Genomic DNA, 25,000 nt, shown 5'->3' on the forward strand with positions numbered 1-25,000 from the left:
GCACGCTGGTGGCGGGGCTGAAGGCGTTCGACGGCGTCGCCATGCCAACCGGCCACAACAAAGAGACCCTCAGCGGCCACCAGGATGGGGGAGGGCGAGGGGACCAGAAGGAGCCGGATCACAACCAGACCGGTGATGCAGAACAGTCCCAGACCGGCTCTCCGTCAATGCAGCGGGCGCCTCCTCGCGCCTCCTCTGCCCCGGCCAATCACACGCCTTCAGAACCTCAGCCAGCCAACGAGAAGCTTGACTCTAAGGATGCAGCCAATCAGAGGGGAGGATCCGAGAGTTCCACCAATGCCAGAAGGTGTAAGGAGGCAACAACCAATGAAAACACAGAAGCAGCTTCTGCTACTAGAAAGGCAAATCCGTCCAAATCCAACGACAAGATCCTCCCGACCTCAAAACCCCGACCAGCCGGGATCAAACCCGCCACCGCCGCCAACAAGAGCAAACCCGTCCGCACCCTGACCACCACCGAGAACCAGACCATGAGGCGGGTCGTGCCGATCTCCAGGACCAGCCGAGGAGCTCCGCCTCCGGCCGCCGGTCTGACCTCCTCCAGGCCGTCCACCACTCCTTCATCACGCCGTGCCAAGGACCCGAAAGACCAGAAGGTCTCAGGCACTCGGGCTTCTGCCAGAGAGCAGAACCAGAACTTGAAGCAGGACTTGAAGCAGGACTTGAAGCAGGACTTGAACCAGGACTTGCGAAAGAAGCCATCCATCCGAAAGCTCGTAACAAAGCCAAAACCCCCCCCGGAGGAGAAGATGTGTCGCTCCACTCTGCGGTTGCTCTCCCAAAGTGGAGGAGGAATAGGAGGTGGTCGTGGAGGAGGTGGAGGAGGAGGAGGAGGTGGAGCAGGAAGAGGAGGAGTCAGTGTCAGCGCTCCTGTTACTCCTTTACACAAAGCCGCTACACCTTCACCGCTCCCAGGTTTCGCCCGAAGCACCGCCTCCTCTTCTTTCAGACGAACACTGACTCCTCCTCATTCACCTCACGCTGACTCAGGCTCCTCCCTTAAATCCTCCCCAAAGACGTCCTCCTCCCCCGGCGCTCTGCCCACCGCCACCTCCCCTCTCACCCGAACGCGCTCGCTCAGATCCTCCACCACCTCCACATCCTCAGACCCCCTCAAACCGCCCACGAGGTCTCGGAGCATCAGGGCGCCTCCTCGCCCCCACCTCCTTGACCCGCCGGGTCCCCCTAAAGGCCACCGGGGCAACGACAAGTCAACCCACTCCAAGGACCCGGGCAAGGACTCAGGCAAGTCCGCCAGGCAGGGCTGGAGATGACAGGAAATCCGCGGCTGCATTCCAACATGAAGTCCGAGCAGCATCTCCCACTCCCTCCGTCTTTACTGGAGGACACATTCCAATATGAAGCACAGACGCCGTCCAGGTTGAGATGAATGATGAAGAGGATTCTGTCCTCTTAAAGGGACAGTGCAGACGTTGTGTACTTGTATGAGGTACTTGACAGTTGTACTACAGTAGAAGTTAAAGTGAAACCTCTGTTTTATTATTTTAGAGATTAAAGTCTGCATCCAGGAAAGGCTGAATCCCAGCTGTTCCCTCCAGATAAAAAAAAAAACACCTTTATTTGATGTTTAAATGTTGATTATTCGCCTTTTAAGAAGCCACGGAATGGGATCAAAAGAGAAAACATATCTTTATATATTTTTAAAATCGTTTAAAGAGCAGTGATATTTAAGGTGGCAGTGCCAAGTTTGTCCATATCAGGATGTTTGTGCCTTTATGTATCTGTATTTATGTATGTATAACATCAATATTTTATACATATATATATACATCAAAAATATATATATAAATATATAACAAAACAAAGAAACATATATATATATATATATCTCCACTAATAAATAAAATGTTATTCCTCCAACACACTTCATCTTTTCTTTCTTCTTTTGCTGTTTTTTTTATATTTATCAGCTGATTTCAGCGTCCAAACACTTCCTGGTTCAGATCTTTCATGTTGAATATTTATCATAAGTCCAATTAAACTTTGGTTTATATTCATATTGTTTTAATATGATACAGCAGAGACACATGCGAACACTTAGACTGCAGTTTAAATGCTGTTATTTGTAATTTATAATCGTTCACATTCATATATATTTCACAACATTGACACAAAACAAAGAAATAAAACTAAAAACGTGATTAACAGCTTTGCACTAAAAATACAATCTTTAAAAATGAATACAATTATTTTTTTAAGTTAGATTCTATATTGTTCATATTATTATTTTAATGTATTATTTTGGCGCTTGGTCAAGTTGCGTGACGTCATCACAAGGCGTCAAACAAAGCCGCGTGCAGCAGCGAAGTAGAGAAAAGTTCTGTTTGATGTTTCACGTAAAGAATCTTTGTGGGACGCCGAAACTCCCGCGAGAAAACACGAGAAGTAAACAAAGAATAAGAAATGGCGTTTAAACGTGAACATCCGGTAAGCTTCTCTTTTATACGCGGGGGCGCGCAAAAGTAGAAGTACACGGAGGTACTTCCGTTGAAGTACAAGCTACCGGAAAAGTGCTGCAGACATCGCATAATGACGCTACATGGCCGGTTGCTATGGAAACCAACCGTTCAGTCTTCTATCACAATCAGTAGCCTACTCAAGTACACATTTGAGGTTCTTATACTTTACTTGAGTATTTCGTGCTACTTTGTACTTGTATTTCTCACTTAGTAAATGAAGGGGATCACGTAGTAAAACACCGACGTTTAAGTACTTTTACCTCGTAGTACTGTCTGTGATAGTACTAGTTGTATTATTCTCATCCGTGTACTTGTACCTGTACAGGTGTGTCTTTAGGATCAAAGATGGACGAGAGCAGAGGGGGGAGGAGGAAGAGGAGATAGAGATGATGAAGGCTGAGGCTAAAGACAGTGATTATTGGACACACTCCCATCTCCTCCTCTTCACCTCCTCTCTGTGCCGAGGAAGAGGAGGTGAGGATGGAGAGGAGGAGGAGGAGAAGGAGGTGAGGTCACCACCACTCCTCCTGCAGAGCCAGGTAAGACTGTTCATCAACTCTACACATTTTAGAGGTACTAGTACTTCAGGAGGCCAACAGGTGGCGACGTTACACACTTAATCAATGAAGCCCAGTGTGTGTGTGTGTGTGTGTGTGTGTGAGGTCACATTCCAGCTCTGGGCAGCTTTCCAGTTACGTCCACCACACCGATCCTGTCAAGTCAGCACTGCACACACACACACACACACACACACACACACACACACACACACACACACACACACACACACACACACACACACACACACACACATTCCTCTCTGTCCACTAACAGTGACGTCCCCCTGCAGCCTGTAAATGGGGAAGAGGAGGAAGAAGTAGCTTCTATCGGCTTCATGTCAATACACACACACACACACACACACTCTCTCTCACACACACACTCTCTCTCACACTCACACACACACAGACACACACACACACACACACACTCTCTCACACACACACACACACAGACACACACACACACACACTCTCTCACACACACACAGACACACACACACACACGCGCTGTCCATACCAAAGTCCCACTAGCGTGATGCTCCGTACGGTCCCCTACCCCTGGTCCCCGGTCCACTACCCCTGGTCCCCGGTCCACTACCCCTGGTCCAGTACGGTTGGAAGAGGTGAGCGTCGCCATGGAACCGTTGCTCATGCACGGTTACCATGGCGACCTGATGTAGAACAGATTCGACTGAGATGAAACATCAATCCGTCACACATTCCTCTGATCGCACTGCTCTCTATTGATCCATCTTCACACACTTACAGGCTAATCGGCTAGCTCATGCTACACACACACACACACACACACACACACACACACACACACACACACACACACACCAGAGGCCACATCTGCTCAGCCTTTGAAGTGGTTTCCTCTGTTTCCAGTCCGACAGCAGTCAGACGTCGGAACGAGTCAGCTGTTTTAATGCACACAGACACACACACACACGCACACGCCAGGTTCAGGTTTTACAAGGCCATCAGAGGGAGAGACTGCATACCACAGAAGAAGAGAGTTAAAAGACAAAAGGGCAGCAGAGAATACAAATATAGAACCAAACATATTAAGTACATTAATATGCTTGAGTATTTCTATTTCATGTTACCGTATACTTCTACCACATGACCCCTGACCTCCTCACAGTGCCTAGTGTGTGTGTGTGTGTGTGGGTGTGGCTGCAGGACACGACCTTTGAGGTCAATCAGCTGTGAGAACGCTGTGACCTCCAACTTCTCCTGCCTCAGCCCGTCTGCAGTGTTGCATTATGGGATGGATTCCTCTGGTTTCATCGTCACGTCAACATTGAATGTGCGATACTTTTGGTTTACGACTAAATACCTGCTAACGTAGCCTCCGCCTCTCTTCATGCTTATTAGCAAATGTTAGCATGCTGACAACATTATATAGAGGCTAAGTCCCGCCCCTTCCTGTCCCCTATTGGACCTTGTCTCAGAATAAATATGGACGCCAGTCAGCGGTTCTTTATTTCATTCTCTACATTCTAGATTTCCTTCTCTACATTCTAGATTTCATTCTTTCCGTTCTACATTTTGTTCTCTACGTTCTAGATTTGTTCTCTACGTTCTAGATTTGTTCTCTATGTTCTTGAGTTCATTCTCTCCATTCTTGATTTTGTTCTCTCCATTCTAGATTTTGTTCTCTACGTTCTAGATTTTCTTCTCTACTTTCTAAATTTCATTATCTCCATTCTAGATTGAATTCTCTCCGTTCTAGATTTTGTCCTCTTATCTTCTAGATTTTGTTCTCTACGTTCTAGATTTTGTTCTATGTTCTTGATTTTGTTCTCTATGTTTTTGATTTTGTTCTCTATGTTCTAGATTTCGTTCTTTTCGATACATTATGGACAGAATTTGAATCATAATTCGCTGATTCTTCCGCATGCAGCTCCACCCCTCCCTCCCTCTCTACCCCCCCCCTCGAGGCAGAGGGAGGCATGTCTCTGCGTGTTCCCGTGGAGGTGGAGCGACATAGAGGCTGCACCGGGAGAGAGGGAGAGAGAGAGTCGTCCTCGGTGAAGCAGCAGCTCGCGCTCCGCCGGTGTAAAGTCCCGGATTTAGATCCACCGATCACCGGATGGATCGGTGATCTCCTTGTTGCGGACCGACTCGCTCTCCGTTCGTGTTGGCAGCGGTGCTGCTTGTCCCTCCTCGGCCTCCGTCATGGGTTTCTACGGCTCGCTGAAGCTCATCTTCTACAAGGTGAGTATCGGTGATCGATCCGCTGCTCACGTTCGGTGGAAGCCGTCGGTTGAAACGGCGGGATGACGAGGCGTTTCTCTGACGGCGGAGAGCCGCGGCAGCGCGTGCACGTGTCGGTGTGTGTGCGCGCGCGTGGACCACTGCGGAACCGGCAGAGAGAGAGAGAGAGAGAGAGAGAGAGAGACTACTAGTCCTCTCTATTGATGTGATTATTGATCCAACAGAACCATCGAGCAAGGCGTCGTTTATTACATCAGAATAAACCACACATGACGTCACGATGAGTCCAGATTCAGCTTCCTGACGTCGTCAAACAGGGATGCTACATTACAGTATATGTACACATATGTGTGTGTATATATATATATATATAGAGAGAGAGAGAGAGAGAGAGAGAGGGAGACTGTTTCTGAATCCCCATTAGTGCTGAAGAAAAGGACTTTTCAGTCTCACATGTGACTTCTTCTAACGAGGTTCTCCCTCCGAGTCTCTGAGTCTCTGATGGGACCAGCAGGACATCTGGTCTCGTCGGCCACGTTGGGAAGGAAATGAAAACACATGATGAGTTTCAGTCCAGTCGAGAGCTGAAACCACGACTGTGATGCTGACGAGGTCGTCACACTAAGATTCACCAATATTTACTAATATTAGTGAATATTCACTAACATTCTTCTTCTTCTTGTGTTTTATTGTGAAAAGTGACATGGAATTTGCAGCTGGTTATGATGGCGAGGAATGAGGACACACACATGCTGTCCTGTGTGTGTGTGTGTGCGTGTGTGTGTCTATTTCCGGCTGCTGCTGCACCGGTGACATTCCTGTGATTTTCTGCATTCCTGCGTTCATTGAGCGAGAGAGAGAGAGAGAGAGGGAGATAGAAGGCTGATTCAGACCTCCGGCTGGTTGCGTTCGAGTTACTTAACAAGCGTGGGACTTCTCGGTGTCTCCTTGTTAATGTGGAAACCCACAAACGCGTCGCAGAGAGTCTGGTGTTTGTACGTCCAGATTTAACGGAGTGACTAAAATCTCATGTTTGAGTTCAAAGAAGAAGAATAAAGCTGATAAATAGATGTTTTACTTCTTAACACCATGAGAGAGAGACAGATAGAGAGAGGAGGGAGGGAGAGTGAGACAGGCAGCTAGAGAGAGAGGAGGGAGAGAGACAGACAGAGAGATTCCTCAGTGAAGTTTGTATTTTGTGAATAAACCACTGAAAAGTCTGAAAATGTGATTAAAGTTTAAAGACTCCACGATCCACCATGATCACCTGGATCTGGAGGTCACAGCGAGGTCACAGTGAGGTCACAGTATGACTCATCATCATCGTGAAATAAAACACGTCTCCGTCCTCCCGTGTTGGCGGTTAGATGGCGTCCTCTTCTTCTTCTTCTACTCTCTGTTTACCGGCGTTTGTTGGTGTAACCATGGCGACCATGTCTCCGTCTCCAGGTGAAGAGGAAGCTGGACCATGGTCCAGACGGCCGGCCCTTCCCATCGGGGAAGAAGCGCTGCAAAGGCAACGGCTACCGGAGGTAACGGCTCGATGCTAACTGATGCAAACTGGTGCTAACTAGTGCCCATGCTAACCCTCCCCCCCTCCCCCTCCCCCTCTCCCAGTCCCGCCAGTCCGGTCCAGACCACCACACCGACCACGTTTGGCGACCTGCGGCTGGCCAACGGGCTCTCAGCTCAGCGGCGGCGTGTCACCTCAGGCCCGCCCCCCTCCGGCCTGCAGGACTGGCTTCACACCTTCCAGGTCAGGACTCTTCCCGGTATCACTGCTGCAAGTGTTAGCTAAATTAGCTCGTTGGTTAGCTCAATTAGCTTGTTAGTTAGCTAAATTAGCTCGTTGGTTAGCTCAATTAGCTTGTTAGTTAGCTCAATTAGCTCGTTGGTTAGCTCATTAGTTAACTCAATTAGCTCATAAGTTAGCTCAATTCGCTCGTTAGTTAGCTCAATTAGCTCATTATTTAGCTCAATTAGCTCATTTGCTAATGTTAGCTTGTTTGCTACGGCCGGCTAGCTCAACAGCAGATAGATGTTCTACGAGACTCCGGTTCTAGGTTCTCACGTAGCCGTTGTGGTTCCTCCTCAGGCGTGGACCGGCCCCGAGAGGCTACTGGCTCTGGATGAGTTGATTGACAAGTGTGAGACCAACCAGGTGAAGCACATGATGCAGGTGATCGAGCCCCAGTTCCAGAGGGACTTCATCTCGCTGCTGCCCAAAGAGGTGCTCCACTCGTAGATCGGTCTGGTAGATCTGGTCTGGTCTGTGTGCTGGTTTGGACCGGCAGGAGTCTGACGTGTGTGTGTTTGCAGCTAGCGCTCTACGTGCTGACCTTCCTGGCCCCCCGAGACCTGCTGCAGGCTGCCCAGACCTGCAGGTCCTGGAGGATCCTGGCCGAAGACAACCTGCTGTGGAGGGAGAAGTGCCGCGAGGAAGGTAACCACCGCCGCTGGGCGCCGCCCTGCCGAGCCGTTAGCCCGTCCTGCTAGCTAGCTAGCTTAGCTACGTACGTCACCAACACGGCCGTTAGCTCGTCTTGATCATTCTGGATCAATTATTATTTGAATACCGATCACATTTATTCTGGAATTAGGGCCCATGGTGGACACAGGAAGGGGGCAGGGCTTAGCATCCTGCAGGTGTGTTTCTACTGCAGGATGCCACCGCTAACGTGTAGCTAACGTGTACCACACAGACTCACGCAGCCAGCGCAATGCAGTGGCTCTGTGTGAGTGTGTGTGTGTGTGTGTGTGTTCTGCCAGTCAGCACTCAGCAGCCATACCAATGAACCAATGAGGCTACCTAGCGTTAGCGCCACGCCACAGCCATACTAATGAAGGCTGCTTCATAAATAATCCTGTGTGTGTGTGTGTGTGTGTGTGTGTGTGTGTGTGTGTGTGTGTGTGTGTGTGTGTGTGTGTGTGTGTGTGTGTGTGTGTGTGTGTGTGTGTGTGTGTGTGTGTGTGTGTGTGTGTGGTACCGGTGGGAATGCCGCCGGCTGCAGCTCACACTCCCCGAGAATATTAATGCAACAGGAGGCCGTTACACGCTAGGCAAGTTAGCTCACACAGCAGCAGCTGTACGTTGGACTCAAGCCGTTGCCATGGTAACAGAATGGCAATGCACAGGTCTGAACAGGGGACCGTAACCGTGGTAACCATGACGTTCACGGCGATGTTCAGCAGGAACTTCAGTGAGCCGATGGGATAAAAGTGTCATATTCATGAAAGGTCAAAGGTGATGACATCATCCTGATGACATCATCCATGGTCTCTGCAGCTCATTTCCATCCGTTTATCAAATACAATAATAAATCAATGATGCTAGCTAACGTCACTGATCAACCTTAGCCGCGTTAGCGTGTTAGCAGATGTAGCATGTTAGCCGTTTGTACGATGAATCCTGATGCTACCTGTCTCTCCTTGGCCAGGTGTGTCCGAGTACACGTCGTCTCGTCACAGGAAGTGCGTGCGGCCGGGCGCGGCGCTCAGTCCGTGGAAGTCAGCCTACATCAGAGAACGCCGCATCGAAGACAGCTGGAGGACTGGAGACGCCCGGGAACCCACGGTACGCCTGAACCCGTCTCGCTGACACTGAACCCGTCTCACTAAACCCGTCTCACTGAACCTGTCTCACTGTCACTGAACCCGTCTCAGTGTCACTGAACCCATCTCACCGACACTGAACCGCCGCACAAAACCCGTCTCACTGTCACTGAATCTGTCTCACTCTCACTGAATCCATCTCACTGTCACTGAACCCGTCTCACTGTCACTGAATCTGTCTCACTGACACTGAACCTGTCTCACTCTGCAGGTGCTGAAAGGCCACGATGATCATGTGATCACCTGTCTGCAGCTCAGCGGTGACCTCATCGTCAGCGGCTCCGACGACAACATGCTCAAAGTCTGGTCCGCCGCCACCGGCAAGGTAGAGACGTGTGTGTGTGTGTGTGTGTGTGTGTGTGTGTGTGTGTGTGTGTGTGTGTGTGTGTGTGTGTGTGTGTGTGTGTGTGTGTGTGTGTGTGTGTGTGTGTGTGTGTGTGTGTGTGTGTGTGTGTGTGTGTGTGTGTGTGTGTGTGTGTGTGTGTACAGTTTTAAAGTGCAATATTATTTTACTGGTCATTGAACTTCAGAATGTGTTTTATGTTCAGAACGTTTGTATTTTTTTGCAAAAGTAATAATACAAAAACAAGAGTAAATGTAAAGTTCGACTCGTCATTTCGACTGTGAGGTGTTTTTACTGCAGTCTGAATAATGACATCCTGCTGGTTTCGGTAGAACATTCTTGAACAGGACACACCTGCTCTCACCTCGGTCTAGACCTGCCCTGTGCGTGTGTATGTATGTGTGTGTGTGTGTGTTTATGTGTGTGTGTGTATGTATGCGTGTATATGTATGTGTACGTAGCCTGAAGGGATGACGCAAGCAGTTTCTGCTTGTCTGCTCTTGAACTTTACATTATCTTTATTAGCAGTATAGTATAGTGAGTCTCAACCACTACAACACCTCCACGGTGAAACTGTCAATGGAATGAATAGTGAGTAGTGAATAGTGAGTAGTGAATAGTGAGTAATAAATAGTGAGTAGTGAATAGTGAGTAATGAATAGTGACTAGTAACTAGTGAATAGTGACTAGTAAGTAATAAATAGTGAGTAGTGAATAGTGAGTAATGAATATTGAGTAGTAACTAGTGATTAGTAAGTAATAAATAGTGACTAGTGAATAGTGAGTAGTAACTAGTGATTAGTAACTAGTGAATCGAGACTAGTGAATAGTGAGTAGTGACTAGTGAGTAGTGACTAGTGAGTAGTAACTAGTGATTAGTAACTAGTGAATAGTGACTAGTGAGTAGTGACTAGTGAGTAGTGAGTAATGAATAGTGAGTAGAGAATAGTGACTAGTTAGTAGTGAATAGTGAGTAATGAATAGTGACTAGTGAGTAGTAAATAGTGGGTAATGAATAGTGAGTAGTGAATAGTGAGTAATGAATAGTGACTTATGAGTAGTGAATAGTGACTTATTATTTCTTCAACTTGATTTTGGGGTTTGTGTAATACGTTGCTAATGATACTGTTACACTGAAGCATTTGTGAGTTCAAGTACCCTGATGACATCACTATGACATCACAGTGAGACTGAGCGGTGTCTCCTCTCTGTCTCAGTGTCTGCGTACGCTGGCGGGTCACACCGGCGGTGTGTGGTGCAGTCAGATGGCAGTCGCCATGGTGATCAGCGGCTCCACTGACCGGACGCTCCGTGTGTGGGACGCCGAGAGCGGCGAGTGTATCCACACGCTGTACGGACACACGTCCACCGTGCGCTGCATGCATCTCCACGGCAACCGGTAACACACACATACACAAGACACACACACGAACCTGAGCCGCCATGATTGGCTGACGCCGCGGTGACATCATACCCCTCTCTGCCTCAGGGTGGTGTCGGGCTCCCGGGACACGACGCTGCGTGTGTGGGATGCGGTGACGGGACGCTGTGAACACGTGCTGACGGGTCACGTGGCGGCGGTGCGCTGCGTCCAGTACGATGGGCGCCGCGTGGTGTCGGGGGGCTACGACTACATGGTGAAGATCTGGGACCCAGAGACCGAGACCTGTCTGCACACGCTGCAGGGACACACTAACAGAGTGTACTCACTGCAGGTACACACTCACACACACACACACATGTATATACACACTCACACACACACACACACACACACGTATATACACACTCTCACACACACACACACTAACGTCTCCGTGCTCTGCAGTTCGACGGGGCGTTCGTGGTCAGCGGCTCGTTAGACACGTCCATCAGGGTCTGGGACGCAGAGACGGGTGAGTCCAGCAGGTTCTCAGCACAGGCTGGTCTTAGAGGACCTGAACCAGTCCATGAGTGAAACCAGTATCCTGTCCTGTCCAGGTGGGTGTGTCCACACGCTGACCGGCCACCAATCCCTGACCAGTGGCATGGAACTGCGTGACAACATCCTGGTCTCCGGGAACGCCGACTCCACGGTCCGGGTGTGGGACGTCCGGGCGGGACGGTGTCTGCACACGCTGCAGGGTGATTATCATTCATATTAATAATAATTATAATAAATATTGTTATTATCATTAATAATAATACATTCATTATTAGTTTGTATTTATACTCTGAAATATTCTATATTATAATATATTATATATAGTATATTATATATATTATATTGTATATTGAAGTGTCGTTGACGTGTTTGGAAACGATCACAAAGGTAAACAGGAAGTGGTGTGTATCTACTTCCTGCAGGTCCAAACAAGCACCAGTCGGCAGTGACGTGTCTGCAGTTCTGCCGCGGTCTGGTTCTGTCCAGCTCCGATGACGGGACCGTCAAGCTGTGGGACCTGAAGACCGGGGCCTGGCTGCGGGACCTGGTGACCCTGCAAAGCCGGGGATCAGGTACGAACCGCCATCCCATAATGAGTCCACTCCGCTGGCACAAACCCAGCCCTCTAACGACCGCTGCGTCTCTTCTCCCCAGCAGGTGGCGTTGTGTGGCGGATCCGAGCCTCGGACACGCGGCTGGTCTGCGCCGCCGGCAGCCGGAACGGGACAGAGGAGACCAAGCTGCTGGTCCTGGACCTGGACCCAGACCTGGTCTTGGACCCGGACGCTGGCGGGGAGGAGGCAGCGTGAGCTGGGACACGCTTCCTTCTCCACCTGGATCCGGTTTCTCCAACAGGCAGACAGGTGTTGCTGCGTCCTGATTGGCTGCTGGACAAACGGACGATTCCCCCGCCAACGGGACGGGGGCGTCGCCCGCCATCACTGCTGAACCAATGAGGAGCTCAGCTCTCACCCTTCCAATCCAAATGGACTAAACGTGGAAGGGGTGGAGGCTCTTTGGGAGGCGGCGCTGCCTGGACTCGGTCGTACGTCTGTTACCACGGTGACCCCGGAGTAAGGGCAGCTCGTTAGAGCGTCTTCCGACGACCTCGTTAAACGAGACTCGTTAGCGACGCTGCTGGTTACGAGCGAGTTGCATCAACATTAATGTTCGAGATTTAAATTCCACGTTAACGTGATTTTAGAACGACTCCCCTGAGAAGCTGCCGTTGCCAGGCAACGCCTCCAGCCAATGAGACGCTGCGTGACGTTTCCCCAGCAACAGCTCGACCGTGTTGCCATGTAAAATAGTGTAAATACAGAGAGGATGTAAATATTCAACATTTTATAAGAAGACGACATAAATATTGTTTGTGGTGGGAAGCCTGATGGGGATTAAAGACGAGTTTCCTAAAAGATGATGATGGCGTTGTTATTCCCAGAAACATTAAAGGTCCTTTAAGTACATTTACTACTGTGTACTGTGTGTACAAGTACAAACATTTAGTACGGTTATTATAAAAAATATATATATATTTTTACAATTAAAGTTAAATAATTCTGTTTATATTGATGACATCACCACCGTTCTATAATATTGACGTTTGTATTATTTTACAGATTTGTAATTTTCTCAACATTTCCTGGAAAGAACTTCTTCATCGTTCCAGTGGAGGAAAGTAACCAAGTACATTTTGAGTTACTTGTACTCAACTTGAGTATGTCTATTGTATGCTACTTAGGGAAATATTGTCTTTATTGATCACTAATATAATAATAAATGATGTATTGTTACCGATTAAACTACCAGCAGCATATAAAGTCATTAAAACGATCTGCTAATTATAATTATCCAATTACAACTATGTACTTTTACTTTAGTATGTTTGAGTTCAGGGCTCCCCCTAGTGGTCAAACCGCTGAGCTGCAGGGAGCTTCAGTAATTAATATCTGGATAATGATCCTGGATTAATCCTGGAGAATGGGTCCTGGAAAAGGACCTCAGGGGTCCCCGAGTCTGTCATGAAAACCCTCTGGTCTCATGTTGCTTTGAAACACATTTAATTCCAACAGGAAACAGTTTTCTTAATAACTTTATAATAAATGAGTGTTTATTGATCCGACAGTCTGACTTCTGATCAGATCGATCGGCGGTTTAAAATGATCACCACCGCGATTTTAAAAGGCTGGATGTTGTTGAGAGCTCCAGGTTAGGGTCTGGGTTGTCCCCCCCAGGACCGCGTGGGATCACGTGGGTCTGCGTGAGTCCCGGATCAGCGGATGGTGCGGTACATCATGAAGTCGACCGTGGTGCATCGTGGGAACTTGCCGATGGAGCTCTCCTCCACCGGCGTGTACACCTTGATCTGACGCATGTGCGTGTCCCGGCCGTTCTGGTGGTTCGCCAGGACCGCGATCTGGATCATGAAGGTGCTGATGGGCTCGTTGGTCCGCTAGAGACGTCAACGAGACCAGAAACCAGGTTTCAGACCAGATAGATAATAAACACAATAATGAGAAGGCAAACTAATAAAATAACAACCAGCTCACGCTTATTAATTAAATCAATAACTAATCAATAATTACAAACAGAGACATCACCTGATTCATCAGAGAGATGTGGATCCAACCGCTGGGCTCAACCATCTCCAGCTGCTGCAGGGGGGGGGGGGAGGATGAGGAGAGAAGAAGAGGAAGACTGTAAGAGAGCGGTTCTGAGACTTTTAGGTGATGAAGATGATGAAGACTAGACTCGGTACCCGGATCTCCTGCAGGTTGTGGAAGTTGTTTCCGACCCGGACGGAGATCTTACTCGGCGTGTAGCTCTCATCAGACTTGTAGTCGGCATAGATACACAACATCTTCACCGTGGTCCTCCTCCTACACACACACACACACACAGTTCAGACCTGCCCACCGTAGTGGTCTACTGTCCAGGGGGGATGCTAGAGGGACACCAGGGCTCTGGGTCTGGAGGGGGGGGGACGTTACCTGAACTGGATGTTGACCAGGTGAGGCTGGGACCCGTCGGACTGCCAGTACGTCTCCAGGTTGTCATCCCTCAACTGGTCCACTCCGAAACCTGAACACCAACGGAGGACAGGGTTCAGAAACCATCAGGGGGGGACACCGAGGTCTCTAAACTCTGTATGTGAGCTCTGGAGCTGACCCGGTTTACAGGAGGACAGGGACCAGACCGCCTGGGAGCCGATCTCCCGGACCGTACCGGTCCGTTCCAGCTGCTTAGGGTCGGCGCCAGGTGGGGTCTTGCTGGGGGTCGCCATCCCTCCACCGGGGGGGAGAGGCAGAAACACAAGGTCAGTGAACACAACCTGGCATCGGCGGCGCCAGACTCCCTTTAAAATGTATAACATTTAACATTTACTTCAATATTAAAAGATGTCCATTAATGACATAATCCAAGTTAAGATCTTACTGGACTTAATAGATGTTTAGGAGGAATTCGGCATATTCCTACTATCGCTATCCCTCCACCGGGGGGAGAGGCAGAAACACAAGTAAACACAACCTGGCATCGGCGGCCAGCAACGCAACGCCAGACTCCCTTTAAAATGTATAACATTTAACGTTTACTTCAATAATTAAAGATGTACGTTAATGACAGAATCCAAGTTAAGATCTAAGTGGACTTATTAGATGTTTAGGAGGAATTCGGCATACAAGCAACACACCTGGTGGCGTCTGGTTTACCTTAAATATACAATTACAACGGGGCGCAACAGAATCGGTGATATGTGAAGGAAGGAAACTCAAACATATCGATCCGTTTAGCCGAAATTATGTTATTTTGTTTAATTTAATGGATGTTGTTTAAATGCAGCAAAAACGTTTCAATAATACGTCGTGAGTCATTTTCTGACACGCAAACCAAACGAGTCGTTTCACGGAGTTTGGTGCGTTAGCTCCGGTTAGCAGCTAGCAGCTAATACGACTTCGACCGAAGCAGAACCAGAACCAGAATTTGGCGCCGGGGTTCCGACGCGGAACACAAGTCGCACTCACAGGGACCGGGTTTCACGAGTCTCCGACACGTCGCCCAAGTGCATCACGTGTCGAGTTATACCCGCGATGTTTCTCTTCGTGTCGCCGCCACTTCGAATCTCCCACTTCTCCAGTGCGGAGACCCGTCCGTCTAGGTCGCGGTTATATGACGTCGCCGGGTTGCGCTCTGTTTGCGTCACTCCCCGCCATCTTTCCAGCCGGCTTCCAGGAGAGGGAACACGTTGCTGGAAAAAAAAAATAAGTTTCAGCCCAATTATCTGTGTCTTCGCGACGTTTTCTCGTCTGGTTATTTGAGCCCGGAGACGGAAGCCGAAGAGGGGTGAGTCTTCAACGTGTCCGTTCGGGGTTTTGTGCCTTTTTAAAGTTGCGTTGCCATAAAAACGAGCGCTGTTCATAACGGAGCAGCTGTCAAAGTGTGGGGCCTCCACAGCTAACGACGTAGCGGAGCTAGCCGTTAGCTGCGGAGCTAACCGCTAGTAGCCGCTAGGCTAGCGTCCGCACTTACCGACGCGTTTAGCGTCTTTTAGCCGCGGATTAACCCGCGGAGGTGAGCCGGGACCGGGTGGAAGGTTCACACCGTAGCTCTGAACGTGGCTGCGGTTCCTAACGAGCGTCCCCCCCCCCCAAAGATGATGCGGTGTCATCACTCCTCCGAACTCCGTTCAATAATTTGAAAATTAAAGGTTTTCTTGATCAACAGCAGATATATACATATATATTATATAGATGTAAGATGTTTTATTAATCGTGGTGGTCTTGTGGTGAATTCGGCGTATGAAGGAGTCGCGGATGAACAGGTCATTTAGGGACAGATCCAACTTTGTTGCTCGTCACCGCCCGACACGTTGCGTGTCACTGTGTTCATGACAGACCAACACCTAAATCTGTATTCATGTGTTTTACTATGTGTGTGTCTGAGAGCATTGTCAGCCGGGTTAGAGGTCATCATCACTGCGTAGTTGAAGCCCCGGAGGCCGGCTCGTTCAGTGACAATGAAAAGGCAGACTTTTAAATGGAGTCTGGTGAGGCTCCATCCGCCGACAACGATGAGAAGCTTCATTCATGTGTATCAAGTAGATCCACCCGAGGCCTTGAAATATAGACCTTCTGTGGATCTAGATCTGTGGAGAGTAGATCTGTGGATCTGGATCCGTGGATCTGTGGCGGCCCATTGTTCCATGCGGCGGCTGTGTGTTTTTGTTCAGGGGTGAATGTGTTGCTTCAGCAGAGTGACGGGGGAGCTAGCGGACTCGGGTTCGAGCCTGAATGTCACTTTTATTATTTATCGACTACAACCTGTCTCCCATGTCTCCTTCCTGCTGGTCTCTCTGGTCTTCATGAACCTGTAATCACATCGACACTCGTCTCGTCGTGCAGCTCCACAGGTGCCAGCCGCCGCCGTTCCAGCCCTCGTCATGGCGGACAAGAACACCAGGATCGCCATCGTCAACCACGACAAATGCAAACCCAAGAAATGTCGTCAGGAGTGCAAGAAGAGCTGCCCGGTGGTCCGCATGGGTGAGACCCGCTCAGATCGCCTCCACGGCAGCCACGCCCCCGGAGACGCACGCTAACTGTGTGTGTGTGTGTGTGTGTGTGTGTGTGTGTGTGTGTGTGTGTGTGTGTGTGTGTGTGTGTGTAGGTAAGCTGTGCATCGAGGTGACCCCTCAGAGTAAGATCGCCTGGATCTCCGAGTCGCTGTGTATCGGCTGCGGCATCTGCATCAAGGTAAACACACCAGCTCTGATGTCATAACCACGTTTCATATTTAACCAATCGGAGCGATGATGATGATACAAGTCTTTTCTCCATAGAAATGTCCATTTGGAGCGCTGTCCATCGTCAACCTGCCGAGCAACCTGGAGAAGGAAACCACGCACCGATACTGTGCCAACTCCTTCAAGCTGCACCGGTACGCCGCTCTTGACCCGCCGCCCCCGACCCACCGCTCTCGACCCGCCGCCCTCGACCCGCTGCTCCTCCCGACCGGGAGATGACGTGTCAGCACTTATCAGTTTTATGAACCGTTTTAAAGTTGTTGCTCGGCGACTGCAGCGGAAGATAACACGATGGAAGCAGATTAGTGTATCTGTGGAGGGGCCCGGCCGACACAATACACAACACCGACACAATACCGACGCCTCAGTGTTCTCCAGTACTATTACTCTCCACACGTACTGGTCCTGTAGTGAGCGAGTCCTGGTCCCTGTATTTAAGGTCTGAGTACTCGGCTGAGACCTGAACCTCTTCACGTTGTGTGTCTGCAGGCTGCCCATCCCCCGGCCCGGCGAGGTCCTGGGTCTGGTGGGGACCAACGGGATCGGGAAGTCCACGGCCCTGAAGATCCTGGCTGGGAAACAGAAACCCAACCTGGGCAGGTTCGATGTGAGTGTGCACGTTTGTGTGTGTCCCTGTTGTGTGTGTTTGTGTGTGTGTCCCTGTTGTGTGTGTGTGTGTGTGTGTGTCCCTGTTGTGTGTGTGTGTGTCCCTGTTGTGTGTGTGTGTGTGTGTGTCTGTTGTGTGTGTGCGTGTGTGTCCCTGTTGTGTGCGTGTGTCTGAAGCTGCTGTTCTGAGATAACGTTTGGGTGCAGCTGCTCACGGCGGCTGAAAGATTTGTTTGCTGAAAACGTATAGATTATAATAACTGTAATAATAATGACTGGAGTGTGTGTGTGAGTGTGTGTGTGCGTCCGTGACACCGCTGTGTTTCCTGTCCCAGAATCCTCCAGACTGGCAGGAGATCCTGACCTACTTCAGAGGTTCTGAGCTGCAGAACTACTTCACCAAGATCCTGGAGGATGACCTGCGGGCCATCGTCAAGCCCCAGTACGTGGACCAGATCCCCAAGACCGTCAAGGTACCAGAGAAGTACTACTATCTTCTGTGTGTACTCCAAGTACTCACACTGTTTATTACCTGCTATGCGTTAACGCGTGTTTTCAGTGACCTTATTAAATAGAGCTACAGAGCTAGCAGGACATGGATTTAATAACTTGTTAAAATGTTAATATAATTTAAAGTCAAACAGGACTTTTACTTCATAGTTATGTATGTATTTAGTTATATATATTTTGTCCCTTCTCATTACGAATTTTTTTTATTTATTTTTGTTTCTGCTGATGGTTTGTGCTGCTTGTAATTCTCATGTCTGCCTGCAGGGGTCAGTAGGGTCCATCCTCAGCAGGAAGGACGACACAGACACACAGACCATCATCTGTAGGCAGCTGGGTAACACACGCACGGACACACACACACACACGGACACACACATAGAGACACGTACACACACACCTCACCATAAAACAGCTAATCAATAAGGACTCTTGTAGTCGCCAACGTCAGGTGAGCTCTGACGCAGCGTCTCTGAGCTGAATTGTGATTGGCCGTCTCTCTGTGCTGTTGCAGACCTGAGTCACCTGAGGGAGAGGAATGTGGAGGATCTGTCCGGTGGGGAGCTGCAGAGGTTCGCCTGCGCCGTCGTCTGCATCCAGAGAGCCGACATGTGAGCCAACAGCCGCCGCTCCATACTCACCTGGACGACTGTTAAAGACGACTGTTACTCACCTGGAGGACTGTTATGGATGACTTGTTACTCACCAGGACGACTGTAACTCACCTGTCCGACTGTAACTCACCTGTCCGACTGTTACCCACCTGGACGACTGTTATGGACGACTGTTACTCACCTGGAGGACTGTTATGGATGACTGTAACTCACCTGGAGGACTGTTACTCACCTGTCCGACTGTTATGGACGACTGTTACTCACCTGGATGACTGTTATGGATGACTGTTACTTTTCTGGACGACTGTTACTCACCTGGATGACTGTTATGGATGACTGTTACTTTTCTGGACGACTGTTATTCACCTGGAGGACTGTTATGGATGACTGTTACTCACCAGGACGACTGTTACTCACCTGTCCGACTGTTACTCACCTGGACGACTGTTATGGACGACTGTTACTCACCTGGACGACTGTTATGGATGACTGTTACTTTTCTGGACGACTGTTACTCACCTGGAGGACTGTTATGGACGACTGTTACTCACCAGGACGACTGTTACTCACCTGGACGACTGTAACTCACCTGTCCGACTGTTACTCACCTGGACGACTGTTATGGACGACTGTTACTCACCTGGACGACTGTTATGGATGACTGTTACTTTTCTGGACGACTGTTACTCACCTGCCCGACTGTAACTTACCTGTCCGACTGTTACTCACCTGTCTGACTGTTACTCACCTGGACGACTGTTATGGATGACTGTTACTCACCTGGACGACTGTTATGGATGACTGTTACTCACCTGGACGACTGTTGCTCACCTGGACGACTGTTTGTCTCCTGCAGTTTCATGTTCGACGAGCCGTCCAGTTACCTGGATGTGAAGCAGAGGCTGAAGGCGGCCATCACCATCCGCTCCCTCATCACCCCGGACAGGTAGCCCCGCCCCCTTTTATGTTACTCAAGGGTTCTAGTTCACTTTATCCCAACACCTTTAATCTCTGTCCCGAGGCCTGAAAGTGAGCTAGGCTAGGTAGTGAGCTAGACATGCTGGGTGTTGTGATGCTGTTTAAATTAGCTTATGCTAATGGATAGCTTCTCCCTGCTTCATACTTTGACTGTTTTGTGTGTGTGTGTGTGTGTGTGTGTGTGTGTGTGTGTGTGTGTGTGTGTGTGTGTGTGTGTGTGTGTGTGTGTGTGTGTGTGTGTGTGTGTGTGTGTGTGTGTGTGTGTGTGTGTGTGTGTGTGTTGCAGGTACATCATCGTGGTGGAACATGACCTGTCTGTCTTGGACTACCTGTCTGACTTCATCTGCTGTCTGTACGGCGTCCCCAGTGCCTACGGGGTCGTCACCATGCCCTTCAGCGTCCGAGAGGGTAACACTCAGTCGCCATGACAACACACATGTAGACAGACAGTATTAGCATATGGGCATATTTACATCGTTAGCCTTAAATGCTGAGTACTCAGATATTTTGATTTTAGAAATGTCCTCCCAGCTGAAACAGGCCTTTGAGTATTTGATTGATTCCGTATTGATCCTCTGAGACCTGATGATGTTCCTCCTCGCCTCAGGCATCAACATCTTCCTTGACGGGTACGTTCCAACGGAGAACCTCCGGTTCCGTGAGACCTCGCTGGTCTTCAAGGTGGCCGAGACCGCCAACGAGGAGGAGGTGAAGAGACTCCGGCACTACCAGGTCAGTCCAAGTCCCCTTCCTCCTCCCTTCCCCCTCCTCCTCCTCCTCCTCGTCCTCCTGGTTGACTCTGTGTCCGTGTCCTCGTTGTGTTTCTTCCCTCCAGTATCCAGAGATGACGAAGACGATGGGCGAGTTCACGCTGGACATCAAGAGTGGCGAGTTCACAGACTCTGAGATCATGGTGATGCTGGGAGAGAACGGTAAGATGTCCTCCGAAGCAGACCCACCGGTGAGGGGGTCGGGGGTCAGGGGTCACGTTGAACAGAGGCCTCAAACTGAACTCTTTAGTTGAATAAAACCTTGATCATTTTTCATGAAAGTAAAGTATAATGGTTGTTGTATGTGTGTCTGCAGGGACGGGGAAGACCACTTTCATCAGGATGTTGGCTGGAGGACTCAAACCTGACAAGGGAGGTGAGTGTGACTCACTCACACACACTCACTCACACACACACACACGCGCACACACACACTCACCTGTCCTGTCCTCTCTCTTCCAGGTGATGTTCCCATCCTGAACGTCAGCTACAAGCCTCAGACCATCAGCCCCAAGTTCAAGGTCTGTTTGTACCTCACTCACATCCACCATGAAACACCTCACTCACATCACTTACACCGTTATTCACCATGAAACACCTCACTAACATTATATGTTATGTTATATATGTTGCACATGTGTATTATGTATGTTATATATATGTATGTTTGGTGTGCAGGGCAGCGTCAGAGCTCTGCTGCATGAGAAGATCCGAGACGCCTACACTCACCCTCAGTTCATCACCGACGTCATGAAGCCGCTGCAGATAGAAAGCATCATCGACCAGGATGTAAGACACACACACACACACACACACACACACAGTTTTTCAGGAAGAGACCGTGACAGGATTTTAATATAAAATGCAAAGTGATTGATTATTAGATTGTCTATATTGTTAAATGGATGCACTATGATGACGGTGTGAGTGACCCCCCCCCTCCAGGTCCAGAACCTGTCTGGAGGTGAGCTGCAGAGAGTCGCTCTCACGCTGTGTTTGGGGAAACCAGCTGACGTTTACCTGATCGACGAGCCGTCGGCCTACCTGGACTCGGAGCAGAGGTTGATGGCCGCCAGGGTCATCAAGAGGTCACTTCCTGTTTATTTTTTTAAAATCCACAATTATCCCCCCCTCCTCTATTCAGCCCTCATTAGTGTCCCCATACTTAATTTTCCCTCCAACACTATACATCCTCCTCCTCCTCTTCTTCTTCCTTCTCTTCCTCCTCCTCCCTGACTTGTGTGTGTGTGTGTGTGCAGGTACATCCTCCACGCCAAGAAGACGGCGTTCGTGGTGGAGCATGACTTCATCATGGCGACGTACCTCGCCGACAGAGTCATCGTGTTCGACGGGTTACCCTCCAAGATGACCGCCGCTAACACGTGAGATATATATATATATATCCCTGATATCTCTACATTTATTACTATTGTTATTATTGCTATTATTATTATAAACCACTCTCTCTGGTCCGGCAGTCCTCAGGGTCTGTTAGCGGGCATGAACAGGTTTCTGTCGCTGTTGGAAATCACGTTCAGACGAGACCCGAACAACTTCCGACCGCGCATCAACAAGCACAACTCCATCAAGGTAATCAGCACTGACCTCCACTGACCCCTGCTGGCGGTGTGAGGGAACTACATCAACAGTCAGCAGTTAGACAGGTGTTTTCCCAGCAGCAGGTTTATTATTAATGTCCAGGGTTCTACAGGTGCTGGAAATCTTTGAAAACACTTTGAGTTTTAGTGTGGTGTTTCCAAGGTTTTCAAGTGCTTGGATGTAGACTAAAGGTCTTGAAATGTGTGTTGTATGTGATGACATCTATGATAGAACAGAGGAAAGAAGATCTCCATATTTGAGGGACTGAAAACAGCATTTTCTGACATTTCTTTATGAAAAATGACTTTTGATGATGAACAGATGATGAAAATAGTTGGTGATTATATTTCTGTGGATCTGTTAGTGGAATTAGTTTTCCTTTCATTTGTGGTCCTTCTGTAAAAAGCTGTCTCCAAACATCATGTTGGTTGTTTAGAGGACAAGAACATCTCATTTAATGTGATGAACAAGTGACATAATAAGTAGACTGAATACTGACCATTGGATTGGTACAAATATGGAGTTAACGACAGCTGGAAGGGGCTGGAAAAGCATGGAAATGCTTGAAAAGTGCTTGCATTTGACTTGGAAAAAGGTGTAGGAACCCCTGATAAAGCACAACTACTCCTCTGTCATCGCTGCTGTTTACAAATAAAGCCTGACCTTTGACCTTTGCATGACCTTTTAACCCCTGTCTCCTAGGACACCGAGCAGAAGAAGAGTGGGAACTACTTCTTCCTGGACGACTAAGACCACTTCCTGTGTGACCGACGGTGACTTCCTGCGGCGCTTTGGCGTTGGACGTGACGTTCAGAGCGGCCGCCGCATCCAGCAACATTTACAGGCAGGTTGCATTCAAGAAACAGCAGACGTCTTTACCATATAATACTACTATCATCATCACGAGGAGGTCGGCAGCCTTCTATGTCCCGGGCTGCGTTCGACAGCAGACAGTGTTGTGCGATGTTTAAAAGTGCATTCTGTGTCAGTGGGCCTGAATCAACCGGGCTGCGTTCACAAGCAGCAGCGTTGTGGAGCAGCGTATTTTATCACTCATGCATTTACAACATGAAAATAAACTGATGTTACCTGATCCAAGAACAGTTTCTGTCTTCATTGATGAGAAGGTGTTGCACCACGGGGGGTGGGGGGGGAGGGGGGGTGAGCAGTGAAAAGGTGGTGCACCATGGGAAAGTGGTTTAGGGGTGTAATGGGTAACTTCCAACAATCTGTTATAAAACTTAAGTGAAAGAAACTCTCGGATGTTGATTTGAATAACTTTATTAGCATTCTCCACAAGTGTCCTTTACATGAGAAAGAAACCATGTGACCTCCCATAACGCACTGGGTCAGCCCATTGTCACGGTAACGAGCACCCAGCCTCGACAACAGCTGTTTAAAAGGTTAAACTTATGTTACATTTTGCTTGATTTGCTCATTTGCATAATTTTCAATAAGTGAGACAAACATTTGAGGTGAAAATTGTCAAATTAAAATAACCTGCGATTAATAACACCGATATTGATGATAATATAATTGTATTATAATTTGTAAAAATATATAAATGACACTAAAGTATAATCTTCCATCTTTGAGTTTAATTTGATAATTTGGAGATGAAAGACATTTGAATCCTTAAAGTGAAACAATAAAGAGATAAAAACATTAAAAATGGATGAAACTATGTTAAGATGAACCCTGAAACAATTTAAAGTCTTGAAAGAACTACAGCGACTACATTCGTAAAATAGAAATCTATATTTTCATAATAGGCATATATATTTATATATAAATACAAGGTATATTTATATGTATAAGTATACTTTTCTAGAAATAAATATATATATATATATATATAGATATAAAAGTATACTTATACATATAAATATACTTTTTTATATGTATAAGTATACTTGTATACATAACTACTATATACAGACGAGTATATTTACACACACATAATACTAGATATATAAATACTGCAGAACAGTCGGAGGATAAAGGAGAGTTCAGTCTCATACAGATTATTACTTTATTAATTATTAATTTAGCTTTTATTAATGATGGCCTAAAAGCCTACTTTCTGATTGATTGCCCTTTAGCTCCTCCTCTTCCTGCTCAGCCCCTCCTCTTCCTCCTCAGCTCCTCGCCTCCTTCTTGCCAGTCCGTGGCTTGTTGCCGAGCAACGCGTCCATCTCGGCGATGAGGGGCGGAGTCAGCTGAGACAGAACCTGTAGTATGGAAGTATGAGAAATACTGGTGTGAAGTAGAAGTACTTCAGTAGTTGAGAGTAAATGTATGAGAAATACTGTTGTGAAGTAGAAGTCCTTCAGTAGTGAGAGTAAATGTGTGTAGTACCCTGATAGAACTGAGGTTCTCCAGCAGCTGGTCTGTGTTAGAGACTCCAAGAAGAACCGAGCTGACACCTTCACTACGGAGACACCATGCTGAGAGACAGACAGGCCGGGGGGGGAGACAGGGAGACAGACAGATTTCAATTAAGTCTAATTAATTGAATGTCCTGACAACGGCAGTGACACAGACAGACAGACAGGCAGACAGACGGACCTATAGCCAGCTGAGCAGCAGTGCAGTTCAGTCTGTCTGCCAGCAGGTGGAGCTCTTTGATTTTACTGAGCTGCTTCTTTCCTTCGTCAGTGTAGAGACGCTCCTTCAGCCAGGCATAGCCCTGCACACACACACACACACACACACACACAGTGTTGATCGCCATGGTAACGGTGGTCTGGTGTGTATTCGGTGTGCGGGTCTAGGTGACAACGTGGGGACCTTCATGGCGGCCCTGGAGGTCTCGGGGACGCCCTCGTTGTACTTCCCCGTCAGCAGACCGCAGGCCAGCGGGGACCAGGTCATGGCTCCGACACCTGCAGGACAGACCACTTCATTAGGCCAGGGGGGGGTTCAGACCTGGACCTGGTCAGACCTCCATATCCAGG

At 48.5% G+C, this 25,000-nt stretch overlaps 5 protein-coding genes across 10 annotated transcripts in view; 3 read left to right on the top strand and 2 right to left on the bottom strand.

The window, feature by feature from the left end:
* LOC311008610 (uncharacterized protein) overlaps nucleotides 1-1,906 on the top strand; it is an 11,451-nt gene extending 9,545 nt beyond the window's left edge. For all 3 annotated transcript variants that reach the window (XM_084002357.1, XM_084002356.1, XM_084002358.1), the window contains exon 14: nucleotides 1-1,906. This exon is cut by the window's left edge and continues 592 nt beyond it. In XM_084002357.1, the coding sequence (XP_083858483.1) occupies nucleotides 1-1,295 (1,295 nt within the window). In that variant the 3' untranslated portion in view covers nucleotides 1,296-1,906.
* Nucleotides 1,907-5,092: 3,186 nt separating this feature from the next.
* On the top strand, nucleotides 5,093-12,568 carry LOC311008633 (F-box/WD repeat-containing protein 7-like). Of its 2 annotated transcripts, none has more exons than XM_084002402.1 (13): nucleotides 5,093-5,290; nucleotides 6,740-6,822; nucleotides 6,908-7,046; nucleotides 7,386-7,520; nucleotides 7,610-7,733; nucleotides 8,728-8,864; nucleotides 9,114-9,227; nucleotides 10,463-10,644; nucleotides 10,735-10,960; nucleotides 11,074-11,140; nucleotides 11,226-11,369; nucleotides 11,592-11,741; nucleotides 11,827-12,568. In XM_084002402.1, exons 1-13 carry the CDS (start codon nucleotides 5,252-5,254, stop codon nucleotides 11,976-11,978), a joined length of 1,692 nt encoding a protein of 563 aa, XP_083858528.1. In that variant the 5' UTR covers nucleotides 5,093-5,251; the 3' UTR covers nucleotides 11,979-12,568. The 2 variants fall into 2 exon arrangements, with proteins under 2 accessions (XP_083858528.1, XP_083858527.1); XM_084002401.1 differs by having other exon boundaries at nucleotides 11,824-12,567.
* A 644-nt stretch (nucleotides 12,569-13,212) lies between these two features.
* anapc10 (anaphase promoting complex subunit 10) lies at nucleotides 13,213-15,305 on the bottom strand. Of its 2 annotated transcripts, XM_084002474.1 has the most exons (6): nucleotides 15,192-15,305; nucleotides 14,338-14,454; nucleotides 14,160-14,250; nucleotides 13,928-14,048; nucleotides 13,770-13,823; nucleotides 13,213-13,621 (listed from the first exon to the last, which is right to left on the bottom strand). In XM_084002474.1, the coding sequence occupies exons 2-6, from the start codon at nucleotides 14,450-14,452 to the stop codon at nucleotides 13,442-13,444; spliced, it is 561 nt and encodes a 186-aa protein (XP_083858600.1). In that variant the 5' UTR covers nucleotides 14,453-14,454; nucleotides 15,192-15,305; the 3' UTR covers nucleotides 13,213-13,441. The 2 variants fall into 2 exon arrangements, with proteins under 2 accessions (XP_083858600.1, XP_083858601.1); XM_084002475.1 differs by lacking the exon at nucleotides 15,192-15,305 and having other exon boundaries at nucleotides 14,338-14,473.
* Nucleotides 15,306-15,369: 64 nt separating this feature from the next.
* Nucleotides 15,370-23,136, top strand: abce1 (ATP-binding cassette, sub-family E (OABP), member 1). The gene is made up of 19 exons (XM_084002399.1): nucleotides 15,370-15,510; nucleotides 16,569-16,709; nucleotides 16,834-16,919; nucleotides 17,006-17,103; nucleotides 17,459-17,576; nucleotides 17,911-18,048; nucleotides 18,350-18,419; nucleotides 18,597-18,693; nucleotides 19,553-19,642; nucleotides 19,961-20,082; nucleotides 20,282-20,406; nucleotides 20,510-20,606; nucleotides 20,761-20,820; nucleotides 20,907-20,965; nucleotides 21,123-21,233; nucleotides 21,390-21,532; nucleotides 21,704-21,826; nucleotides 21,923-22,034; nucleotides 22,746-23,136. Exons 2-19 carry the CDS (start codon nucleotides 16,607-16,609, stop codon nucleotides 22,791-22,793), a joined length of 1,800 nt encoding a protein of 599 aa, XP_083858525.1. The 5' UTR covers nucleotides 15,370-15,510; nucleotides 16,569-16,606; the 3' UTR covers nucleotides 22,794-23,136.
* A 1,027-nt stretch (nucleotides 23,137-24,163) lies between these two features.
* Nucleotides 24,164-25,000, bottom strand: part of LOC311008637 (voltage-gated potassium channel subunit beta-3-like) — a 7,209-nt gene continuing 6,372 nt past the window's right edge. For both annotated transcript variants that reach the window (XM_084002412.1, XM_084002413.1), the window contains 4 exons: nucleotides 24,834-24,928; nucleotides 24,612-24,732; nucleotides 24,402-24,490; nucleotides 24,164-24,274 (listed from right to left, as the gene is read on the bottom strand). In XM_084002412.1, the coding sequence (XP_083858538.1) occupies nucleotides 24,182-24,274; nucleotides 24,402-24,490; nucleotides 24,612-24,732; nucleotides 24,834-24,928 (398 nt within the window). In that variant the 3' untranslated portion in view covers nucleotides 24,164-24,181. The remainder of the gene's footprint in view (nucleotides 24,275-24,401; nucleotides 24,491-24,611; nucleotides 24,733-24,833; nucleotides 24,929-25,000) is intronic.

This window comes from Eutrigla gurnardus (assembly GCF_963514095.1).
Source record: "Eutrigla gurnardus genome assembly, chromosome: 23".
Lineage (NCBI taxonomy): Eukaryota > Metazoa > Chordata > Actinopteri > Perciformes > Triglidae > Eutrigla > Eutrigla gurnardus.

Bases quoted from the DNA above. Each gene is read 5' to 3' on its own strand.
- LOC311008633 (XM_084002401.1), top strand. From the start codon at position 5,252: ATGGGTTTCTACGGCTCGCTGAAGCTCATCTTCTACAAG. The intron at 7,734-8,727 runs GTAACCACCGCC...CTCCTTGGCCAG, and splicing joins GGAGAAGTGCCGCGAGGAAG to GTGTGTCCGAGTACACGTCG. The intron at 11,370-11,591 runs GTGATTATCATT...TACTTCCTGCAG, and splicing joins GTGTCTGCACACGCTGCAGG to GTCCAAACAAGCACCAGTCG.
- anapc10 (XM_084002474.1), bottom strand. From the start codon at position 14,452: ATGGCGACCCCCAGCAAGACCCCACCTGGCGCCGACCCTAAGCAGCTG. The intron at 14,049-14,159 runs GTAACGTCCCCC...GTGTGTGTGTAG, and splicing joins CTGGTCAACATCCAGTTCAG to GAGGAGGACCACGGTGAAGA. The intron at 13,622-13,769 runs GTGATGTCTCTG...TGACGTCTCTAG, and splicing joins ACATCTCTCTGATGAATCAG to CGGACCAACGAGCCCATCAG.
- abce1 (XM_084002399.1), top strand. From the start codon at position 16,607: ATGGCGGACAAGAACACCAGGATCGCCATCGTCAACCACGACAAATGC. The intron at 18,049-18,349 runs GTACCAGAGAAG...GTCTGCCTGCAG, and splicing joins AGATCCCCAAGACCGTCAAG to GGGTCAGTAGGGTCCATCCT. The intron at 20,083-20,281 runs GTAACACTCAGT...TCCTCGCCTCAG, and splicing joins GCCCTTCAGCGTCCGAGAGG to GCATCAACATCTTCCTTGAC.